Source organism: Loxodonta africana, chromosome 12 (genome assembly GCF_030014295.1).
Source record: "Loxodonta africana isolate mLoxAfr1 chromosome 12, mLoxAfr1.hap2, whole genome shotgun sequence".
Taxonomy (NCBI): domain Eukaryota; kingdom Metazoa; phylum Chordata; class Mammalia; order Proboscidea; family Elephantidae; genus Loxodonta; species Loxodonta africana.
This window is the reverse complement of record NC_087353.1, coordinates 59245182-59269826: the sequence shown is the minus strand read 5'-3', so window position 1 is coordinate 59269826 and position 24645 is coordinate 59245182. Positions and strand designations below refer to the sequence as shown.

The window sequence follows — 24645 nt, the reverse complement described above, 5'->3', positions numbered from 1 at the left end:
ACCAGCTAATAGTCCAGCTCTTGGGCTAGAGGTATCCTTAAGTTCACCATTCTGTTGCTTCCTGAAAGGTCCACATGAGATCTAGTCCCAGTATGAAAGAATGCGTTTTCTTTTTAACTTCATTTTTTTTCTCCTGTAGTTTGGAGGGTGGTGGTGGTGGTTGTTGGGTGCCGTCAAGTAGGTTCCAACTCATAGTGACCCTATGTTACAGAGCAGAATTGGCACAGGTTTTCTAGGCTGTAATCTTCATGTAAAGAAAGATTACAGCCTAGAAAACCCTATCTATGGGGGACCCTGTAGGTGCAGTGGTTAAGAGCTGGGCTGCTAACCAAAAGGTCAGCAATTCAAATCCACCAGCCAGTCCTTGGAAACCCTATGGGGCAGTTCTACTGTGTCCTATAGGGTCACTATGAGTCGGAATTGACTCAACAATAGATTTTTTTTTTTTTAATCTTTATGGGAACAGATCTCCAGGTCTTTCTCCCACAGAGCCCCCGGATGGGTTTGAACCGCCAACCTTTTGGTTAGTCGTCAAGCGCTTAACTGTTGCACCACCAGAGCTCCTAGAATGCGTGTGTGTGGGTTTTTTTTAATCATAATTGTCATTTTTATTATAATTATTATTAGTACTCAACTCAGGGAGAGTCCAAGATTGTCAAGTCCCTGAAATTTCTCTAGCTGATTTGATTTCCTCCACCCTGGTCCAGTTTCAGCCCTGGGTTTTAACCTTTTTTCATCACTACAATCCCACCCTGGGAACGGTGTTTTCTTTGTACTGCCCCACCAACGTAATTCCACCAAGGCCTTAGGTAATAGTTCCAGCCTTAAGGAACTTCAGTGATAGATTTCCTCTGCCTTGCCTCAAGGTGCAAAACCGCTGTTGCTGATTCTCTGGTAACAATATAGTCATTTTTGAGCACCAGAATGAAAATGCCCCTCATTCCTCCCACGCCTAGCTGAATAACTCAGAGAAGGTATTCTTCTAAACCTTTCTTCTGTCCTTTTATCTAATCCTCTTTGTTGCTGTCCCCCGAATGTTTTCCCACAGTCGCTTTTGAACTGTCAGCTCCTGGATTTCCCTGACAGGTTTGATTTGTTTTTGTTTCTCCGAGGGGGCCAAGGGCCAGGGGCCAGAATTTAATACCCACGTGGCACTCCATGTGCTTCAAAGGTTTCTTTCACATTGCCTTGCAAACAAAAATTTACTGAGAGGCCGCACATGAAAGGATTAAGACGAAGTTATGCCCCACCTCCGTCCTTCCTGAATTTAGGATGGATTAGTCCCTGGAGCCTGACACGGACTCATTTTAAAAGGCTTAAATTGTCAAACCAGGGCGGGGGAGGACTATAGGAGAAACGAGCTCGTAAGTACTTTCTAGAAAAGAGAATCCTGATGCGAAACGTTGCTATTGTTAAAAAAAAAAAAAAAAAAATTGCCGTCTGACTTAGAGTAGAACTGACCCATAGGGCTTCCAAGGAGCGCCTGAGGGATTCGAACCCAAAAAATTATGCTCTCCTATCCTCTTCCCTCCCCTCCCCTGCCCCGGCAAAACCCACAGTACAGTTGAGGGCATTTTACAGAAGCCGGAAGGCAAACAAAGCAATTTAGTCTGAGCGGAGAGCTGCCGCCAGAAGGTCTCGTGTCATGTGTGGTGAGCCCACGTGACGGGAGGCCCGAGCCCAACATGGCTGCCTCCATGGGTCGCTGGCATCTCTTCTTCCTCGCGCTGCTCGGCTCCCTCCGCGAGGCGACCGGTAGCCTCGGCTCGGGGTGAGTGCCGCTCCCGGGGGCGGGAAGCCTGGCTCGGGGGCCGTCCCTGCCCGGGGCGCGGCCCTCTGAGCTCACAGCCTCCCCGTCACCTGGTCACTGCAGGGTCTCCCGCGACGACGACTTGCTGCTGCCCTACACCCGTACCCGAGTGCGCGCCGCCCGGGACTGCACGCTGGTGCACACCGGCCGCCGCGAGCATGAGAGCTGGCCGCCCGCCCCCGCGCCCCCCGGAGCCGTCAGCCCAACCGTGCGCTACTTCTTCTCGCACTTCTCTGGGCGCGCTGTGGGCGGCCACGTGACCCGGGCCGCCGCGCCCCTGCGTACCTTCTCCGTGCTAGAGCCCGGCGGTCCCGGTGGCTGCGCGTCTAGACGCCGCGCCACCGTGGAGGAGACGGCGCGGACCGTGGGCTGCCGCGTTGCCCAGAACGGTGGCTTCTTCCGCATGGACACGGGCGAGTGCCTGGGAAATGTGGTGAGCGACGGCCGACGGGTGAGCAGCTCCAGGGGGCTGCAGAACGCGCAGTTCGGAATCCGCCGCGACGGAACTCTGGTCACAGGGTAAGGAGGCAGGGAGCCTCGGGGCTTTCGGGGACAGAGGACCAGAGATTTGGGTTGTAGCCACAACACTATGTTCAAGTCACCTACCCAAACCTCTGTTCCCTTATCTGCAAATGGATGTAGTAATACCTTCTTTGCAGGGGTTATTCATCAACCAGTATCCCTGCGCACCGCTTTGTGCCAGGTGTGCTGGAAACTGGGGGTGTGGTAGTGACCAACACCCAGATCTTTACCTTAACTAAACTCTCCCATTACTAAGAAAAATAAACAAGAGCCAGGTAAATAAACTGAGGTAAATTCGGATTGTTTAAGTGCCGCCAAGCAGAGTGTTGATTTGAGGGATAGTGAACAGGAAAGGTCTCTCTGAAAAGGTGATCTTTGAATGGAGACCTGAAGATTACTCACCTGTCAGCCAGGGTCAGAACTGGAGGGAGGGAGGAAGGGAGCTCCACTGCTATGCTCATACCAGTATGAGGGAACAGCAAGTGCAAAGGCCCAGGGATTCAGGGGGCCTTGGTGTGCTTGAGGAACCCAAAGAAGGACAGAGTGTCAGGTGACTGGCTTTGATTATTTAAAAGCTTTCTCTAACCCTGGGTGGAAATGCATTGGAGGAGGCTGGAATAGAAGCAAGGAGACCAATTAACAATCTATTATAGGGATCAGGTGGTACTTTGGCCAGGGTGACAGCCAGGAAGATTGAGGGCAGTGGATGGATTTGATATGTGTTGGGTGATTCTTTGGATTAGACGAATTGTTGACTGGGAAATGCTTGAATGTTTACAAAGGTGTGTGTGTATTGGGGGGGGGAGGTAATCGCGAGGCCCTTGTGCCTGACTTCAGTTCTGTCGCTTAGCTCTGACCAGGTAGGTCCCTGGGGCACCAGGAAGAATCAAGGAGCCAAGCTGGGGGGCAGGGGAAGGGAGCCCCATGAGCCACAGCTTGCCCTGTTGGTGAGTAAGCCTCAGGCCTTTCCCATGTCCAGGTACCTGTCTGAGGAGGAGGTACTGGACACTGAGAATCCATTTGTGCAGCTGCTGAGCGGGGTCGTGTGGCTGATTCGCAATGGAAGCATCTATATCAATGAGAGCCTGGCCACCGAATGTGATGAGACACAGGAGACAGGTGTGTTTGGGGGGCATGGGGTGCAGGGGACAATTGGCAGCAGCCCTTTGGAGAACCAGGAACAGTGGGCTGATGGGGGAAGCGACTCTTGGGAAGTCTTCCAACAAGTACTTCTAGTGCAGCTTCTTTGTGCCTAGCACTGTTCTAGGAACTGGAGGTTAAGACAGATGAGGTTCCTGCTCTCAGGGAATGTATAAGAAGGGATGAATGGATGTATAATTTATACATGAAGAGCTCAGGCTGCTAACCAAAAGGTCGGCAGTTCGAATCCACCAGCCACTCCTTGGAAACCCTAAGGGGCAGTTCTACTCTGTCCTGTAAGGTTGCTATGAGTGAGAATCGACTCGATGGCAATGGGTTTGGGGTTCCCCCCCTGCCCTTTGGTAGTTTGTTTTATAATATACTAAAAGGAAATGGTAATTGCTAAGACAGAAAAGTAAGGTATCCCTTTGTGCAGCTGCTAAGTGGGTTAAGAGGAGAGAGGGTAGCAGGGAGCCAGGGGTATGGGAATAAAGAAATGCTCAGACCAGCATCATCCAGGAGCTTGTTAGGAGTGCAGAGCCTCAGGCCACACCTCAGACCTCCTGAATCGGAACCCTTGGGGGCAAGACCTAAGAGTCTGCGTTTTAATAAACTCCCTGGGTGATTCTGATGGACGCTTGAGTTTGAGAATCACTGGGATGGGGAATACTAGGATAGAGAACAGGCTAGATTAGACTAGGCAGTCAGAGGAGGCCTCACGAAGGAGGTGACTGTGGCAAGAATGAAGCACAGAAAGCCTGGAGAGTGGCGTTCCATCAGCCCAAATATGCAGAAGCCCTAAGGCAGAAAGCGGTGCAGGTGGTGAGCGGGGATGTGGGTAGGGGAAATAGGCTGTGCCGGCCTTGGAAGCCTGGGGAAGGACGTTGGCCTCTTCTCTAAGAGCAGTGAAACATCAGAGGATTTTCACCAGGAGAGTCTGGCTACACTGCCCAGCCTGGACGGGGATGGGGCAGAGGGAGCAGGAGGCCACTGAGGAGGCTGTTGCAGCATCCAGCGAGAGGTGGTGGTGGCGTGGACCAGGAGGTGGAGAGTGGTAGATGAATTGACAGAGTGGGCAGCATGGGATCACCCAAAGGGCCAGGTGTCAGCCAGGGTGCTTCTCCTTCAGGTTCCTTCAGCAAATTTGTAAATGTGTTATCGGCCAGGACAGCGGTGGGCCATGACCAGAAGGGGCAGGTGGTGCTCTTCCATGCAGATGGGCAGACGGAGCAGCGGGGGTGAGTGCTGGTGCTGCCAGGCCTCGGCTGAGGTGGGTTTTGTGCATCCTCAGCTCCACCAACAGCTTCCTGTGATACCTCTCCACTCACCCGCCCCCCCTGGCTCTCTGGTTCCCCACCTTCCCAGGGAAGAAGGTCCCTAGGTCTGTCACACTTCCAAGGATTCATCATCTTCCACACACTTCCCCTCACAATCTCCCCAACTCAAGGCCTCATCCCACCTGCCCCTCAGTTGGGGTAATGGGAGGGAGGAGACCTTGGTTACAGCCCCAGCTTGGCCACTTGATAGCTCTGTGGCCGTTGACAAAACTCAACTCAACCTCTCTGAGCTACAGTTTTTTCCTCCATAAAGTGAGCTTATCCTTTTGCTATTGCTACGTAACAAATGGGTATTAAAGCAGCATCCGTTTTTTAAATCCCAGTTCTCTGGGTCAGACATCCAGGTGGGATAATCAGCTTCTGTCTCCAACCCGTAGACAAAAATCCAAGAGTTGGCCAGGCAGGCCGTGTCTGAAAGTTCTGGAAAAGAATCCACTTCTAAGCTCATTCAGGTAGTTGGCAGAATTCAGTTTCTTGTGGTTTTGGACTGAAGTCTTTGTTCCTATTGCCGCTGGCCATGGAAAAGTCTCACTTTTTAGGGGCTGATTCTAGATAATATAGGTTCTGTTGGGTCCATTCAGATGCTCCAAGACAGTCTCTCTCCACTCAGGTCAGCTGTGCCATCACATTCACAGCCTCCAGGGGCCGGAGTGGGACATCTTTGGGGCCACTTTAGAAATCTCCTTCCCATAGTGGGTGTGATGCTGTCCAGTGTTGAAAGTCAGACCTATGAAAACCAGATGCAGTGGTGACCACAGCGGTCAGCAGTGCTGTGTTTGCCGCAGAATCAACCTGTGGGAGGCGGCAGAATTCCTGCTGCAGCAGGGGATCGTCAACGCCATCAACCTGGACGGAGGCGGCTCTGCCACGTTTGTGCTCAATGGGACTTTGGCCAGTTACCCGTCTGATCACTGGTAAGCCCACCAGGGCCCCCTTTCATGAGGGTCCAGCCTAGGCCTGCCCAAACCCCAGGCTTCACAGCCCCTAATGGTGATTCCCTGCCCCGACTGTCTCATCCAGCAAATACTGAGTACCTACTGTATCAAGGCTCTGGGGATTCTGGAGTGAGCAGAACAAGCCACGATCACTGTCCCACTGCTTACAGCAAGTGTGAGGGATTCCGTGGAGTGTGTTAATATCCGGGTACCACAAAGAGGGTGTTGGTGGTTCAGTGGAGGAATTTTTGCCTTCCATGCAGAAGACTTGGGTTTGATTGCCAGCCAGTGTACCTCATGTGCAGCCACCAACTGTCAGTGGAGGCTTGCATGTTGCTATAGTGCCAGACAGGTTTCAGCAGTCTTCTGGAATAAGATGTACTAGGAAGAAAGGCCTGGTGATCTGCTCTGTGAAAACCAGCCAGTGAAAAGCCTATGTATCACAGCAGGCTGATCCACAGCCAGTCATGGGGATGGCACAGGACTAGGCAGTGTTTCATTCCATTGTGCGTAGGGTTGCTATGAGTTGGAGCCAACTGGACAGCAGCTAACAACAAAGCTAACAACCCAAGCCTACAAAGTAAGGTTGATTGGTCAGGAAAGACCTCTGTGAGGATGATGAAGGATGAGGAGGTGGCTAGGCAGGGATGAGGATGGCCTTCTAGGCAGCAGGGACAGCATGTGTAAAGGCCCTGTGGTAGGAGGAATTGTGGCAAATGTACACAAAAAAAAACAGTTGCTGTCAAATCAGCTCCAACTCATGGTGATCCCATATGTGTCAGAGTATATCTTAGTCACCTAGTGCTGCTGTAACAGAAATACCACACGTGGATGCTTTAACAAGCAGAAGTTTATTCACTCACAGTTCTTTCTCTGTCCCCTTCAGTCCAAGATGATGGGTGTTCTGCTGTGGTAGCTGGTTAAATCTATCACAAGCTTAATCTCTTTAACAAAAGGTTGTATAGCCACGTCCTTGGTGAACATTCTAGGACACGTGTCCTTAGTTTGTACAACAGAATTTTTTTAATCTTTAAGTTCTGTTTTCATTCTGCACTGTTCATTTTTTTTTTAATAATTTTTATTGTGCTTCAAGTGAAAGTCCACAAATCAAGTCAGTCTCTCACACAAAAACCCATATACACCTTGCTACACACTCCCAATTACTCTCCCCCTAATGAGACAGCCTGCTCTCTCCCTCCACTCTCTCTTTTCATGTCCTTTTCACTGGCTTCTAACCCCCTCCACCCTCTCATCTCACCTCCCGGCAGGAGATGCCAACCTAGTCTCAAGTCTCCATCTGATGCAGGAAGCTCACTCCTCACCAGCATCCCTCTCCAACCCATTGTCCAGTCCATGTCTGAAGAGTTGGCTTCAGGAATGGTTCCTGTCCTGGGGCAACAGAAGGTCTGGGAGCCATGACCACCGGGGTCCTTCCAGTCTCAGTCAGACCATTAAGTCTGGTCTTAGGAGAATTTGGGGTCTGCATCCCACTGCTCTCCTGCTCCCTCAGGGGTTCTCTGTTGTGTTCCCTGTCAGGGCAGTCATCGGTTGTAGCCGGGCACCATCTAGTTCTTCTGGTCTCAGGATGATGTAGTCGCTGGTTCATGTGGCCCTTTCTGTCTCTTGGGCTCGTAATCACCTTGTGTCCTTGGTGTTCTTCATTCTCCTTTGATCCAGGTGGGTTGAGACCAATTGATGCATCTTAGATGACTCTTGCTAGCATTTAAGACCCCAGATGCCACTCTTCAAAGTGGGATGCAGAATGTTTTCTTAATAGGTTTTATTATGCCAGTTGACTTAGATGTCCCCTCAAACCATGGTCCCCAGACTCCTGCCCCTGCTACGCTGGCCTTCAAAGCATTCAGTTTATTCAGGAAACTTCTTTGCTTTTGGTTTAGTCCAATTGTGCTGATCTCCCCTGTATTGTGTGCTGTCTTTCCCTTCACCTAAAATAGTTCTTATCTACTATCTAATTAGTGAATACCCCTCGCCCACCCTCCCTCCCTCCCCCCTCTCGTAACCACAAAAGAATGTTTTCTTTTCAGTTTAAACTATTTCTCAAGTTCTTATAATAGTGGTCTTATACAGTATTTGTCCTTTTGCAACTGACTAATTTCACTCAGCATAATGCCTTCCGGGTTCCTCCATGTTATGAAATGTTTCACAGATTCCTTACTGTTCTTTATCGATGCATAGTATTCCATTGTGTGAATATACCATAATTTATTTGTCCATTCATCCATTGATGGGCACCTTGGTTGCTTCCATGTTTTTGCTATTGTAAACAGTGCTGCATTAAACATGGGTGTGCCTATATCTGTTCGTGTAAAGGCTCTTATTTCTCTAGGATATATTGCAAGGAGTGGGATTGCTGGATCGTATGGTAGCTCTATTTCTAACTTTTTAAGGAAGCACCAAATCGATTTCCAAAGTGGTTGTACCATTTGACATTCACACCAGCAGTGTGTAAGTGTTCCAGCCTCTCCAACATTTATTATTTTGTGTTTTTTGGATTAATGCCAGCCTTGTTGGAGTGAGATGAAATCTCATTGTAGTTTTGATCTGCATTTTTCTAATGGCTAATGATCGTGAACATTTCCTCATATAACTGTTAGCTACCTGAATGTCTTCTTTAGTGAAGTGTCTATTCATCTCTTTTTCCCATTTTTTAATTGGGTTATTTGTCTTTTTGCAGTTGAGTTTTTGCAGTTATCATGTAGATTTTAGAGATCAGGTGCTGATCAGAAATGTCATAGCTAAAAACTTTTTCCCAGTCTGTAGGTAGTCTTTTTACTCTTTTGGTGAAGTCTTTGGATGAGCATAAGTGTTTTGATTTTTAGGAGCTCCCAGTTATCTAATTTTTCTTCTACGTTCTTTATAATGTTTTGTATACTGTTCATGCCATGTATTAGGGCTCCTAATGTTGTCCCTATTTTTTCTTCCATGATCTTTATCGTTTTAGATTTTATATCTAGGTCTTTGATCCATTTTGAGTTAGTTTTTGTGCATGGAGTGAGGTATGGGTCTTGTTTCATTTTTTTGCAGATGGATATCCAGTTATGCCAGCACCATTTGTTAAAAAGACTGTCTTTTCCCCATTTAACTATTTTGGGGCCTTTGTCAAATATCAGCCGCTCATATGTGGATGGATTTACGTCTGGATTCTCAATTCTGTTCCATTGGTCCATGTATCTGTTGTACCAGTACCAGGCTGTTTTGATTACTGTGGCGGTATAATAGGTTCTAAAATCAGGTAAAGTAAGGCCTCCTACTTTGTTCTTCTTTTTCAGTAATGCCTTAAGTATCCGGGGCCTCTTTCCCTTTCATATGAAATTGGTGATTTGTTTCTCCATCACATTGAAGAATGTCATTGGGATTTGGATCGGAATTGCATTAAATGTGTAGATCAGTTTTGGTAGAATAAACATTGTTATAATGTTAAGTCTTCCTATCCATGAGCAAGGTATGTTCTTCTACTTACGTAAGCCTCCTTTGGTTTCTTGCAGAAGTGTACTGTAGTTTTCTTTGTGTAAGTCTTTTCCATTTCTGGTAAGATTTATTCCTAAGTATTTTATCTTCTTGGGGGCTACTGTAAATGGCATTGATTTGGTGATTTCCTCTTCGATGTTCTTTTTGTTGGTGTAGAGGAATCCAACAGATTTTTGTATGTTTATCTTGTATCCTGATACTCTGCTGAACTCTTCTATTAGTTTCAGCAGTTTTCTGGAGGATTCCTTAGGGTTTTCTGTGCACACTTCATGTTTAAGTCCATCTCTTTCCTCTTGCATTTTACTGTAAGCAGCAAGGAGAAACCATGTGGCTCCTGTAAGATCTGGCTTAGAAATCTCAATAGCCAGATATCCAGGTTCATCACTTAGAAGTTCTACCTTCACCAAATATCTGAACATAACTCAGACAAGTTCTTTGCCACTGCATAGAGAGCATCAGCCTTCCTCCACTGTCCAATCACACGTTTACCGTTTTCTTTCAAGGCCTCACCACAAGAGCATTGAACGTCCACCTTTCTAGCCATCATATGCATTTTCTAAGATGATAGAGACTTTCTCTGCAGCTCTCTTCACTTCCTTCTGAGCCCTCACCAGACTTGCCTTTGGCATCTGTAATTCCACCATCAGTCTCTTCAAGGCAATCTAGTCTTTTACTGTTAGGTACCTTAAAACTCTTCCAGCTTCTACCCATTACCCCCTTCCACAATTTAGGTATTGGTTTAGAGTACCACCGCACTCCCAATACCCAATTCTCTCTTAGTTATCTAGTGCTGCTATAACAGAAATACCACAAGTGGATGGTTTTAACAAACAGAAATTTATTCTCTCACAATTTAGGAGGCTAGAGTGTCCAAATTCAGGGTGCCAGCTCCAGGGGAAGGTTTTCTCGCTCTTTCAGTTCTGGGGGGAGGTCCTTGTCTCCTTTCAACATCTGTGGGTCCAACATTCCTTGGAGATCTCCATGTGTCTTCGCATCAGTCTTCCCCTGGGTCTAGTAGGTTCTCAGTGCCGGGACCCCAGGTCCAAAGGACGCAGTCCACTCCCGACTCTTCTCTCTTGGTGGTCGTGAAGTCCCACTTCTCTCTGCTAGCTGCTGCTTTTATGCCTTTGTTTGTTTGTTTAGATGAAGGTTTACAGAACAGACTAGCTTCCCATTAAACAGTTAGTATACATATTGTTTTATGATATTGTTTTACAACCCCACGTCTTGTCAACACTCTCCCTTCTTGACCTTGGGTTCCCTATTACCAGCTTTCTGTTCCCTCCTGCCTTCTAGTCCTTGCCCCTGGGCTGGTGTGCCCCTCTAGTCTGTTTTGTCTTATGGGCCTGTCCAGTCTTTGCCCAAAGGGTGGACCTTGAGAGTGACTTCATTACTGAGCTAAAAGGGTGTCTCAGGGTTGCTTCAGTCTCTGTCAAGCCAGTAAGTCTGATCGTTTGTTTTGTGAATTAGAATTTTGTTTTACATTTTTCTGCAGCTCTGTCCAGATCCCTGTGTTGTGATCCCTGTCAGAGCAGTCAGTGGTGGTAGCCAGGCACCATCTCGTTGTACTGGACTCAGTCAGGTGAAGGCTGTGGTAGTTGTGGTCCATTAGTCCTTGGTACTAAGCTTTCCCTTATATCTTTAGTTTTCTTCATTCTCTCTTGCTCCCAAAGGGGTGAAACCAGTGGAGTATCTTAGATGGCTGCTCACAGGCTTTTAAGACCCCAGACAGTATTCATCAAAGTAAAATGTAGAACATTTTCTTTATAAACTATGTTATGCCAGTTGAGCTGGATGTTCTCCATAGACGATGGTCCCCGCTCTTCTTTTATCTCTCATAAGATAAAAGGTGTGACTCAAGCAAGGGTGCGGCTTGAATAAGGATGTAGGTTGAGTCACAATCTCTTATAAGACTGTGACTCAGGATACACCCCACACTGATTCTGCCGGCTTATTAACATACAGAGGTAAGGATTTACAACACATTGCAAGATGGAGGATAATTACATCATATCAGAAAATGGAGGACAACCACACAATGCTGGGAATTATGGCCTAGCCAAGTAGACACATATTTTGGGAGGACACAGTTTAGTCCATGACAGGGTAGAACTGTTTCCATAAGGTTTTCTCTTTTGTTGCTGTTGAAAATATACACAGCATAACATACACCAATTCAACAATTTCTACACGTACAATTCAGTGACACTGGACATTGATTTCATTCTTCAGGTTGCTCCATAGGGTTTTCAATGGCAGATTTCTTGGAAGTCGATCACCAGGCCTTTCTTCTGAGGTGCCTCTGGGTGGATTTGCACCTCCAACTTTTCAGTTAGCAGCCAAATACATTAGTAATGTGCCCCACCGGGGACTCAGGAACCCATGAAAGGCCAGAGAAGTGAGAATGAGAGGGAGGCAGGAAGGGACCATACCCCATGGGCTGTAGGAGGAGTGGCCAGCACTGCAGCCTCTCCTCACATAGAACCGTTCCCTTGCAGCCAGGAGAGTATGTGGCGCTGTCCCCGGCACGTGTCCACCGTGGTGTGTGTGCATGAGCCGCGCTGCCAGCCTCCCAACTGCAGCGGCCATGGGATCTGCGTGCAAGGGAGCTGCCAGTGCTTGGGGCGCTTCTGGCGGGGTACGGCCTGCAACGAGCTGGACTGCGGCCCCTCCAACTGCAGTGGGCATGGGCTTTGCACTGAGAGTGAGTAGGGGCTCAAGGGAGACGGCTCCTGGCCCTTGCTGCCCCAGCCCCGCGCCGGCCCTCACCTCCTCTTGATCTTGCCTTGGCAGCCGGCTGCTGCTGCAAAGCCGGATGGACCGGGCCTGACTGCAGTGAAGGTAAGAGGCTGGTCCCAGATACGGGGGCGGGGGGCCAGGTGTTGGGGCTGCTTCAAGCTTCTCAGCTGCCTTTACTCCCCTCGGGAGTGGGGGAGGCGGGGGCAGCACCCATGCCTTTGGCTGGAAGTATGTGTTCCCCTGTTTCTCACTCCCACCTCACATGTCAATCACTGTGTTAGTGTCCTGGGGTTGCCTGAGCAGATTACCACCAACCAGGTGATCCCACTGAATGAGGAAATTATCAAACAATATCATTAATATCACACAAGTAAAATTTTGGTGAAAGATCATTCAAAAGTGGCTGCAGCAGTATGTAGACAGGGAGCTGCCAGAAATTCAAGCCAGATTCAGAAGAGGACGTGGAACCAGTGATATCATTGCAGATGTCAGGTGGATCCTAGCTGAAAGCAGGGAATACCAGAAGGATGTTCGCCTGTGTTTTATTGACTATGCAAAGGCATTTGACTATGTGGATCATAAAAAATTATGGATAACATTGCAAAGGATAGGAATTCAAAACACTTAATTGTGCTCATGAGGAACCTGTACATAGATCAAGTGGCAGTTGTTTGAACAGAACAAGGGGATACTGCATGGTTTCAAGTCAGGAAAGGTGTGCGTCAAGGCTGTATCCTTTCGCCATACTTATCCAGTCTGTACACTGAGAGAATAATCTGCGAAGGTGGACTATATGAAGAAGAATAGGGCATCAGGATTGGTGGAAGACTTATCAACAACCTGTGTTGTGCAGGTGATACAACCTTGCTTGCTGAAAGTGAAGAGAATTTGAAGCACTTACTGATGAAGATCAAAGATCACAACCTTCAGTATGGTTTATACCTCAACATAAAGAGAACAGAAATCATCACAACTGGACCAATAAGTAACGTCATGATAAACGGAGAAAAGATTGAAGTTGTCAAGGATTTCATTTTACTTGGATCCACAATCAACACCTATGGAAATGGCAGTCAAGAAATCAAACAACGCATTCATTCCACTGGGCAAATCAGCTTGCAAAAGACTTCTTTAAAGTGTTGAAAAGCAAAGATGTTACCTTGAGGACTAAGCTGCGCCTGACCTAGGCCATGTCTTCAATCGCCTCATATGCGTGCAGAAGCTGGAGAATGAATAAGGAAGGCCAGATAAAAATTGATGCCTTTGAATTGTGGTGTTGGGGAAGAATATTGAATATACCATAGACTGCCAAAAGAATGAAGAAATCTGTCTTGGAAGAAGTACAACCAGAATGCTCCTTAGAAGCAAGGTTAGTGAGACTACGTCTCAACGTACTTTGGACATGTTGTCAGGAGGGATCAGTCCTTGAAAAGGACATCATACTTGGTAAAGGATCAGTGAAAAAGAGGAAGACCCTCAATTAGATGGATTGACACAGTGGCTGCAACAGTGGGCTCAAGCATAACAATAATTGTGAGAATGGCGTGGGGCTGGGCAGTGTTTTATTCTGTTATTCATGCGGTCACTGAGTCGGAACCAACTCAACAGCAGCTAACAACAACAACAACAAGGTGTCTTAAGGAGCTTTGGTGGCACAGTGGCTAAGAGCTCAGCTGCTAACCAAAGGGTCAGCAGTTCAAATCCACCAGCCACTCCTTGGAAGCCCTCTGGGGTAGTTCTACTCTCTCCTACAGGGTTGCTATTACTTGGAATCAACTCCACGGCAATGGGTTTAGTTTTGATTTTGGGTGGCTTAAAACAACAGAAATGTATTTTCTCAGAGTTTTGGAACTAGAAGTCACAATTGGCAAGGCCACACCCCTCTCAAGGCTCTAGAGAGAATCCTTCCTTACCTCTTCCAGCCTCTGGTGGCACCAGTGTTCCTTGGCTTGGGGTGGCATCACTCCAATCTCTGCCTCCGTCTTCACATGGTCTCCTGTTTGTCTCTGTATCAAATCTCCCCCATCCTTTCTCTTATCAGGACGCCAGTCACCGATTTAGGGCCCACCCTAAATCCAGGATGATCTCCTCATCTTGAGACCTGTGCTCAAAGGAGCTCTGGTGGTGCAAGAGTTAAGCACTGGGGTGCTAACTGAAAGGTCGGCAGTTCTAATCCACCCAGTGGATCTGTGGGAGAAAAGACCTGGTGATCTGCTCTCATAGAGATCATAGCCAAGAAAACCCTGTGGAGCAGTTCTGCTCTGTAACACATGGGGTCACCACAAGTCAGAATGGACTCAACTGGCACCTGACAACCTGTACCCAGGGTTAGGACTTTAACGTATCTTTTGGGGAGACAAAGTTCAACCCACTACAACCACCCACAGCTTAAAACCCTTCAGCAGCTTTCTTTTGCACTTATGGAAACCCCAGTCTCCTTGGCGTGACCTGCTAGGCCCTGTGTGCTCTGGCTCCTCCCCTACCCCCTGCTTTTCCAGCCTGTCTCTGCCCATGTGCCCCAGTTCCTGCACCCGGCAGGCCTTCCTGTTCTTGGGTCTTGAGACAGGCCAAGCGATTTCCCACCTTTCTCTTCCCACCTCTGGTTCTGGCTTCCACAGTTGCTGTTCCCCCAGTTCCCTGAGCAGCTCCGCCTCCTCCAAGACTCAGCGTAAACATCACCTCCACAGGGAAGCCTTCCCTCACCAAGCTAAGTGTCCCCAGCCCCCACCAGCTGCTGTCACGCTCTGTCCATGTTCTGTCAGTGATTGTCCCTTGCACTGTGTTGTCAGCTTACTGGCTTGTTGTGTCTCCTCTCCCATACTGTAGGCTCCGCGGGAGCAGGGCCTATGTTCTGTGACCATGGTGTCATAGGGTCTGGTGCCTAGAAGATTCCCAGTAACTCTCTGTTGGGTGAGCACAGGAGCCTGCAGGCCACTCTGGGGTGGCGGAGATCCCATTGAAACCCTGTGGGCCCTGGCCTAGGAGGGGGCAGGGCCAGATTTTGCAAAGACCCCCTTTCCCCATCCCAGCTTGTACCAATGGTTCCTTCGGGGAGAATTGTGCCCAGAAGTGCCAGTGTCAGAACGGAGCTGCCTGTGACCCAGTTCATGGGACCTGCACCTGCCCACCTGGCTTCACTGGGGACATCTGTGCACAGGGTAAGCCCGGCTGGAGCCACCGGTCAGCAAGCCTGGAGAATCCCAGGGGCAACCTACAGGGTTGGCCTGGGGAGCTGGAAGGGGCTTATCTAGCTGCCCTGGAGGGATCTCCTGCTGCCCTTACCTTCTCCACACATACTTGTCCCACAGTGCACGGGGGGACACACCCCCACAGTGCACAGAGGACACATCCCCCATGGTGCACAGGGGATACATCCCTCCCACAGTGCACAGGGGGCCACACCTGGGCTCGTCTGACCGTGCACAGGGAGGCCCTGAGCATCATCCTCCATGTCCTCTTGCAGAGTGTCCCCTCGGCTGGCATGGGCCTGGCTGCCAGAGCCCCTGCAAGTGTGAGCATCAGTGTCCCTGCAACCCCCACACCGGCAACTGCAGCCTCAGCTGGACGCCTGCTGTGACCAGCCTCCTCTCCCAAAGTAGGAACCGCCTCCAAATGCAGCCCCACCGCTGACCTGGGGCAGCAAGGGCACCCCCCTACCTGGGGAAGCAAGGGCCGCCCCCCTTTTGGCCCCTCATCTTCTCTCTCTGTTTTCCAGTGAAGCAGTGTTTTGTGTCACCCGAGGCCACCCTGAGGGCAAAAGAACTCTCATTTTTCACGGGGTAGGTTGGCTTCCTGGAGACCGGTCAGAGTGGTCCCTCCCCGACCCCCTGGCTGGCCACCTTGCCCTGGGGACTGAGCCGGGCTGGGAGGCAGCATCAGGTACCCATGGGATGGTTTTCTGACGTAGCACAGGGACAGGTACAGCTGAGGCTTGCAGCCGCGAAACAGTGCAGGCTGGGAGCTGATGGGAAGCCCAAGCTCACTATCCCCCTGGGGGCCGAGAGGAGAGGCCAAGGGCTTCACTTCCCGGCCACAGACTCTGAACGCTAAGACCTGAGGAGCTCAGGTTTCTCAGGAGGCACCTCCATGTTTGGGCATTGGGACAAGGCAGTGGCTCTCCAACCTCATGCCCTGGAGGGCTCACCCTACCTGAGTTTCTGTATCAGCAGATCTGGGGTGGAGTCCAAGAGTCTGCATTTTGAACCGTCCCAGGTGATGCTGATACTGCTGGTTGGGGACCCACTTTGAGAACCAGTATTCTTACGGTTCTTGTGGTGGCCCAGTCCCTGGAGGTGGGATCCAGGTGTAGGTGTGAATGAAAACCCCCAGGCATTGGCCTAGAGGTGTCACCTGGGAGCACCTCACAAATGCAGACCCTAGGTCCCTCCTGGAGGCTCTGCTCTGGTAAATCTGAGTGGGGAGGAGCAGGCTAGAACTGCATATTTCACTAAGTGCCCAAGACCCTGAAGGCTCAGGGCCACACTCAAGCCAAGGCTACTGAGTCCTATGCCCCAGGCTTTCAGTTTTCCAGGAGAGAGACTGAGGCCCTCTGCCCTGAGACCTGGGACCCCTCAGCAACCGCCAGAGGGAACTGGCTGCCGTGGAGTTGACTGATGCACGGCAACCCCATGTGTGTCAGAGTAGTACTGTGCTTCATAGGGTTTTCCATGATTCGTTCTTCAGAAGTAAGTCGCCAGGCCTTTCTCCCGCGGAGCTGCTGGGTGGGTTCAAACCACCAGCCTTTGGGTTAGCAGCCAGTAGTAAACCTGGCCCATCCAGGGCCTTATTTCAAGTGAGGCCATTAAGAAAAAAAAACAACATTATGCTGAGTGAAGTAAACATTAGCTGGACAAATATTAGCTGATCCTATTTTTTATGAAATATCTGGAATAAGCAGATGTAAACGGGGTCGCTGTGAGTCGTAAAGATTACAGCCAAGAAAACCTGTGGAGTAGTTCTACTGTGTAACATGTGGGGTCACCATGAGTCAGGGGCCCACTCGACAGCAGCTCAACAACAGTCTCCTGAAATAGCAGAAGGTGTGACAGTGGCAGGCCTACATCCACGTAGTAACTCCCTGGTCCCTGAATGTGTGTCGAGGGTGAGCTGCAGTCCCCCCCCACCCACTTTTGCTCATTGACATCACCTGTGTGGTCTCTGGAGGCCTCTGACTTTGTGACCCCCGTTATGGATGGGAAGAGCCCCTCGGGCCTGTCCCCAGCCCCAAGTTGGCCTAACCAGCCCCTCCCTGTCGGGTGTTTCTCTTCTGCACCCCCCCCCCGCCCCCCGCCAAAGGACCACCTGGCTGGTCCTCACACTGACCCTGCTGTTCCTGCTGCTGATGAGCATGGCGGTGAACGTGATCTTGCTCCGAGGCTCAAGGACAGAGCGGAACCGGCACCTGGATGGCGGTTATGTCTACCACCCGCTGCGGGAGGAGAACGGGGAGCTCCAGCAGCAGAGGAGGAGCAGCTGGGAGATGCCCACAGCCCCTTCAAGGACTGAAGCCTCAGGCTGCCCGTGACGGTTTGTCGTGAAGACTCATGTCCACGTGCTCTGGTACCTACAGGGGACATTCCAAAGCCACTGGCACGGACACATCCCAGTGGCCCCTGTGCCTCAGCCCCACACCTGTGCTGCTCCAGGACACGCACTCCCAGCAATACCATGCTCCACAGAGAGACTGCGCCTCCTTCCCACCTGTGTCTGCTGCCCACGAGGCCCATCCTTCCGGGCCTGCCCCTGTGCCAAAGAGTCTCCAGCCTGCTGGAGAAGGGGCCGCAGGCGACCAACCTCCCCATAACCAAATCATGCCCAAGTGGCAAATACCAGCTAGCCCCCGTGACGAATCTCAGCTTTTCTGACCTCATCACTGAATCTGCCAACTTAGAATTCTACTTCCTGTTGTAGCAAGCTCCTTAGAAGAAGGGAAGGGGGGAGAGGAGATGGAAGAATCACCATGTTTACAGTCTTCCTATTTTGTCTTGCACTGAGAGAGTTTTCTATCACTTGAATACATTGTTATAATAAAAGGAGCCATCAGGTGGTATCAGGATTTTGAGTCACGAACATTGGGGCCCTCTGAGGTCTTAACAGGTTCTGTGGGTGGTGCAAGCAGTTTGTGCTCAGCTGGTAACAGGTTGTGGTTCAAACCCACCCAGGAGCCCTGCAGAAGAAAGGCCTGGCAATCTGCTTCCATAAAGATGACAGCCAAGAAAACCCTATGGAGCAGTTCTATTCTAAAACACGGGGTTGCCATGCATCAGAATCTACTCAGTGGCAATGGGTTTGGTTTTAGTTTTGGAGGTCTTAAACAGGTGAGATTTCTTAACCTGAATCTTGACAAGTCCTGGCTCCATGGTGTATTTTGTTTAATCCAGTGCTTCTCTAGCTTTTATGACTGACTTCACTCAACATGATGTTTTCAGGGGTCATGCATGCCATGAGAGGCATCAGAATAAGGCACACGGATCACTCGGAGCTTATGTTCAAATTCAGAATCTGCGATAAGGACTGAAATGCTGCATTTCTGGGAGGCTTCCAGGTGATGGCGATGCTGCCGGTCCATGGATAACACTGTGAGCAGCAAAGATTTAGTCCAAAACCAAAAACCAAACCCTTTGCCGTCGAGTCAATTTCTACTCACAGCGACCCTATAGGACAGAGTGGAACTGTCTCGTAGGGTTTCCATGGAGCAGCTGGTAGATTCAAACTGCTGACCTTTTGGTTAGCAGCCGAGCTGTTAACCACTGCACCACCAGGGCTCCATGGATTTAGTCCACGTGGTATTTTTGTTGTTGCGGTTGAGAAAATACACAGCAAAACATACACCAATTCAACCATTTCTACAAGTACAATTCAGTGACACTGATTACATTCTTCAAGTTGTGCAGCCATTCTCACCCTTCTGAGTTGTTCCTCCCCATTAACATAAATTCACTCCCCCTTAAGGTTCCTATCTGATATTTCAAGTTGCTCTTGTCAGTTTGATCTTATATAGATTTTAAAAGAGCATAACTCTCAAGGCAGACATTTTTTACTAATTAAACTTTTTTTTTTTTATTTGGTTTTAAGAAGACTTCAGGGGATATTTTTGGTTTATGGTTTAACCACACAGTATTTATATAAAATGTAAATTGGTTACCAATGTTTAAAAATCCAGACATTGACAAAGAACTCCAGGGTTCTCGTTTCTCTTCTAAGGAGAGAGATCTGGCAGCCCTGAGCTGGTACACTGGGACACATTTCATATCAATGGGGCCATACCATATGCGTGTTTTTGTGTCTGACATTGCACTCAGCATGATGTTTTCAAAGGTCATCCATGTCATAGCATGAATCGGAACTTCATTTCTCTTTATGGCTGAGTAGTATTCCATTGTATGGACAGACAATATTTTGTTTATTCATTCATCTGTTGTGAATGCTTCAAGTTTTAATTCATCCTTCCAGAAATGTAAACAACCATGTCCATGTGTTCCTCCAGGAACTTTGTGTTGAAACGCCACAGGAAAATTTCATTGTGTATTTTGCTTTCTTTTAATGGATAAAGCTGCCTCTGATGTTTTGCTTCCAAGTTCAGGGGCAGGAAATAGCCAAGACCTTTGGACCAGTTCCCATCCCTTTGATGAATTTCTAAGACAGTCAGCTGTCCCAAGCCTGGGAGAGCATGTAGAGCACGCCGCAGAGTTGTACCACTAGAAAGCAAGGCAGCTGGCACTTGCTCACTGTTGGTCGAGGGCAGAGAATGTGAATCAGAAGTCTCGTTGGCCAGACTCAGAACAGACTTGATTCCCCTGGGGAATGTTCTACAACGGCGAGTTTCTGGGCCTCAACCCAGACCCGCTGAATCTGCTTCTCAGAGATGGGGGGCCCAGGAGTCTACAGGTAGCACTCCTGGGGTTCTGAGGCAGCAGCCCCAACAACAGGCTGTGGAAACCATCACCCTGAAGATTCTCACCTGTGCAGGGGACATGTTTGTCCTCTGCTGTGCTGGCAGCTGAGTTGGAGAATTTACAGTATTGTGCATCAGCTTCACAGACTCCAGGCCCAGATGGAGCATCGCAGTGCCTGAGAGGGTCCATCGTGGCATACCAGAGGGCATGAGTCCTGCCCACACTCAGGCAGATTATCCAATAGGCAAGGTAAACACAGTGCTTACCTTCCTTACCAGATCACCTGTAGTGAACAATTTCACATTTTTCTACCACATCAAAGATTCTGCTTCTAGGGATGGCTGGCATCTGTCTCCCAACCCCACAGCACCTTCCTACAGAATCAAAACCTCTTTTCAAATGTACAGTCCCTGACAGGGACAGATGACCCAGGATGCAAGGTAAGCATGGGCTTACTAGTGCTTACTTACTAATCTGTAGTGATCAATTTCACATGAGTTTCACTACTTACTGGGTAGTCTGCCTCTGCCCACACTCATCCACCCTGTGGCCCCATGGATTTTGTTTTTTATTTGTCATAGGGCTATGTATCAAGGAGTCTCTCAGGAGTGCAAATGGTTAGTGAACATGGCTACTAACTAGAAGGTTGGCAGTTCAAATCCATCCACAGGTGCCTCAGAAGAAAGGCCTGGCAATCTACTTCCGAAAGGTCAGTCATTGAAAAACCTATGGCATGCAGTTCTACTCTTACACACTTGGGGTTGCCAGGAGTCAGAATTGACTCCACAGCAAGGGATATTATCGTTGCCTGCCCAACATCCAATCCTTCTTTTAGTAGCAGCCCTGTCTCAGGCTGGGTTCCGTGCCTGGAAGCAGGACCTGAGACAAGGATGTGAGTGCAACAAGCTCATTTGAGATGCACTCCAGGACACACAGGTAGGGCAGTGGCTGAGTGAGACCGCAAAAGGGAAGGCAGCCACACAGATGCAGTGGTGAGTGGGTCATTGCTGTGGGCAGCTGGGGCTCAGTGCCAGCGGGGACCTCTGGAGGAGTGTGTGGAGCATGCCCCAGAGTTGTACCACTTGAGAGCAAGGAAGCTAGTGCATTGATCTTCCAGCACCTGGTCATCGTTGGCTGAGGACACAGACTGGATCAGAAGTCTCTTCAGATTCGGAGCCCAGTTGCCAAGAGTTCTGTGTGCTGGGCAGTTCCCACGTCAACACACATCTCGGCTGCTGGGATGCTCTTTATAAACGTTAGCTTGGGACCCGAACCCAATCCCACTGCCATTGAATCGATCCCAACTCACAGTGACCACTTAGGACAGAGTAGAACTGCCCCATAGGGTTTCCAAGGCTGTAATCCTTACGGGAGCAGGCTGCCACATCTTTCTCCCTTGGAGCAGCTGGTGGGTTCAAACCGCTGATCTTTCGGTTAGCAGCCGAGAGCTTAACCACTGCACCACCAGGGCTCCTTTAGCGTTGGGAAAGACCCCCAGAAAAAGTTTCAATCCTGAGGTCAGTGGGTGGGCTTTCAGGGGCTCTTTAAAGACATGAAATGGAAATGGAACACAAGTGTGTGCACGTATGTGCACGGCATGCGTGTGTGCATGCATGCGTGCATTGTATGTATGTGCACATGCATGTGTGTGTGCATGTGTGTTTGTCCACAACTTTCATCAGATCCTCAGTCTCAGAAAAATCTTCAGAAAACTTAAATCAGAAGTTTCAGAATCAGAAGTCTCAATTTGTACTTGTTGGAGACCCACATTCCTCAGAAACGCCCTAGGGCGGGGTGTAGGGTACTGGAGGGAGGGGAAGGGGAGATGGGCTGGGGAGAAACTTGAAGCACAGGCCTCTGGCATCCCTGAGAGCTACCCAGCCCCTCTCCTTCCAGCTCTACCCCCATTTCCCACAAGGGCTGCTATGGCCCAGACCCGCCTCTCGGCACGCCCAAGGTCTGCGTTTGCACCTGACCCAGAGGGAGAACCTGTCACAGGCAACCTCTGGGGAACGTTGTGCCCTCTGGGCCCAGACCCCAAGAGGTGCTTCTGGCCTAGACCCACGTCAGCAGTGACCCATCCTGGTGGCTCCCGCCCCAGGTGGCTCAGTCTTGCACTGATGGCTGCACCCGCAGGTCAGCTGTTTCTTTGAAATTCCTCACCCACAGTTAGAGACCCACGGACGTTCGCGTGAAACGGCTATAGGTATGGAAGCAGGTGAGGGTTGGCTCATCTTGCCGGATTGGATGTGTTGGGCAGGGCTGGGTAAGGGAAACCACTGCAGACAGGTGTCAACACAGGCAGCCCTGTGCCACCACACAAAGGAACCACACCTCCTCTCCTGACCCAAATGACTGTGTTTGGCCCACAGTTCCAATGGTCATGTGATCTGTGTCCCAGCCAGCACTACCACCCCCTCCAACCCCACCCGCCTCACCAAGGGCTCACAGGAAGTGCAGAAGGTACCCTGGACAGGGTTTAAGCATGGTGCTGTCCTTGGACTCCAAGCGAGACTCCCTTAAAACCCCAGGGAACAGCGAAGTCCACTGGCAGGGCAGCTGGGGAAGGATGGAGACTGGAAAGAAGATTCCAGAAACTCACCCCTAATATTCCCATTCAGCAGGGCTGAGTGGGCCCAAGGGATCTGCATTTTACATAAGGGGCTGAGAGATCCTGTTGCAGGCAATCTGGCACCACTCTGGGAAGGGGGCTGCTCCTGGTGACATCTGTGTGGCCCCAGAAAGTCACGGTGCTTATAGCAGCAGATGACTGGGCGATTTTTTGAGAAGCTGATTCAATGGGTAACTTATTCTAGAGCAATGTTTCTCAACCATTTTTTTTAATCATCCCCCTCCCCACATCCTACATTGGTGGGTTGAGTCTACCCAGAGGTGCTTTGGAAGAAAGGCCTGGCAATCTACTTCTGAAAAATCAGCCATTGAAAATCCTATGGAGCACAATTCACATGGGGTTCGCCATGAGTTGGAGTCAACTCAGCTGCAACTGGTTTGTATTTTTGTTTTCAGGGGCCCTTTTTGACTTTTTCTTTCTACTCACCTCCCACCATTTTTTTTTCTTTAAATTGTACTTTAGATGAAGATTTACAGAACTAGCTTCTCATTAAACAATTAGTACACATATTGTTTTGTGTCATTGGTTACCAACCCCATGACATGTCAACACTCTCCCCTTCTCGACCTTGGGTTCCCTATTACCTGCTTTCCTGTCTCCCCCGCCTTCTCACCCTTGCCCGTGGGCTGGTGTGCCCCTTTTGTCTTTTATGGGTCTGTCTAACCTTTGGCTGAAGGCTGAGCCTCAGGAGTGACTTCAGTACTGAGCTAAAAGGGTGTCCAGGGGCCATACTCTCGGGGTTTCTCCAGTCTCTGTCAGACCAGTAAGTCTGGTCATTTTTATGGGTTAGCATTTTGTTCTACATTTTTCTCCAGCTCTGTCTGGAACCCTGTACTGTAATCCCTGTCAAAGCAGTCGGTGGTGGTAGCCAGGCATCATCTAGTTGTACTGGACTCAGTCTGGTGGAGGCTATGGTAGTTGTGGTCCATTAGTCCTTTGGACTAATCTTTTCCCTTGTGTCTTTGGTTTTCTTCATTCTCCCTTGCTCCAGATGGGATGAGGCCAGTTGAGTATCTTAGATGGCTGCCAGAAGCTTTTAAGACCCCAGATGCTACTCACCAAAGTAGAATGTAGAACATTTTCTTTATAAACTACGTTACACCAATTGAGCTAGATGTTCCTGGAGACCATGGTCCCCACAGCCCTCAGCCCAGTAATTCGGTCCCTCAGGGAGTTTGAATGTGTCTGTGGAGCTTCCATGACCTTGCCTTGTACAAGTTGTGCTGGATTCCCCTGTGTTGTGTACTGTCCTGCCCTTCCCCAAGTTACCACTTACCTATTGTCTATTTAGCGTTTTTCCATCCCCATCCCTCACCTCCCTTGTAACCATCTAGATTGTTTCTCTGTGTAAACTCTCTCATGAGTTTTTATAGTAGTGGCCTCATACAATATTTGTCCTTTTGTTAATTGACTTATTTCACTCAGCATAGTGCCCTCCAGATTCATCCATGTTGTGAGATGTTTTACAAATGCATCATTGTTCTTTATCATTGTGTAATACTCCATTGTGTGTATGTACACAGTTTTGTTTATCCATTCATCTGTTGATGGACATCTAGGTTGTTTCCATGTTTTTCCTATTGGGAACAATGCTGCAATGAACATGGGTGTACATATGTCTATTCGTGTGATGGCTCTTATTTCTCTAGGACATATTCCTAGAAGTGGAATTGCTGGATCATCTTTTGCATGCCCATCAGCAGTGCCTAAGAGTTCCAATCTCCCCACAGTCTTTTCAACATTTGTTATTTTTGTTTTTTGATTTGTGCCAGTAATGCTGGGGTGAGATGGTATCTCATTGTCCCACTGTTAAATTTGAACATCATTGATATTCTGTCTGTAAATCTGTTTATGTCCGTATATATGTGATTTATATGTAACAAGATCCCCACCACCACCACCATCACTGTCTTAGTGATGTAGTGCTGCCATAACAGAAATACCACAAGTGGATGGCTTAACAAAGAGAAATTTCCTCACAGTGAAGTAGGCTAAAAGTCCAAATTCAAGGCGTCAGCTCCAGGGGAAGGCTTTCTCTCACTGTCGGCTCTGGAAGAAGGTCCTTGTCCTCAATCTTCTGTGGCTGAGGAGCTTCTCAGGCACAGGGACCCCAACAAGAACCAGTTTTTCACTCCTGTTGACAATG

General features: G+C 49.2%; 1 protein-coding gene across 1 annotated transcript; it reads left to right on the top strand.

The window, feature by feature from the left end:
* The first annotated feature begins 1638 nt into the window (after positions 1–1638).
* On the top strand, positions 1639–18021 carry NAGPA (N-acetylglucosamine-1-phosphodiester alpha-N-acetylglucosaminidase). Its single transcript, XM_010597323.3, is given in 12 exon segments — positions 1639–1771; positions 1874–2329; positions 3312–3451; positions 4602–4710; positions 5595–5723; positions 11732–11937; positions 12027–12074; positions 15002–15130; positions 15436–15567; positions 15688–15751; positions 17268–17419; positions 17422–18021. Coding segments are annotated over 12 exon segments (1707 nt in total). The 5' UTR covers positions 1639–1685; the 3' UTR covers positions 17478–18021.
* Positions 18022–24645: the final 6624 nt, after the last annotated feature.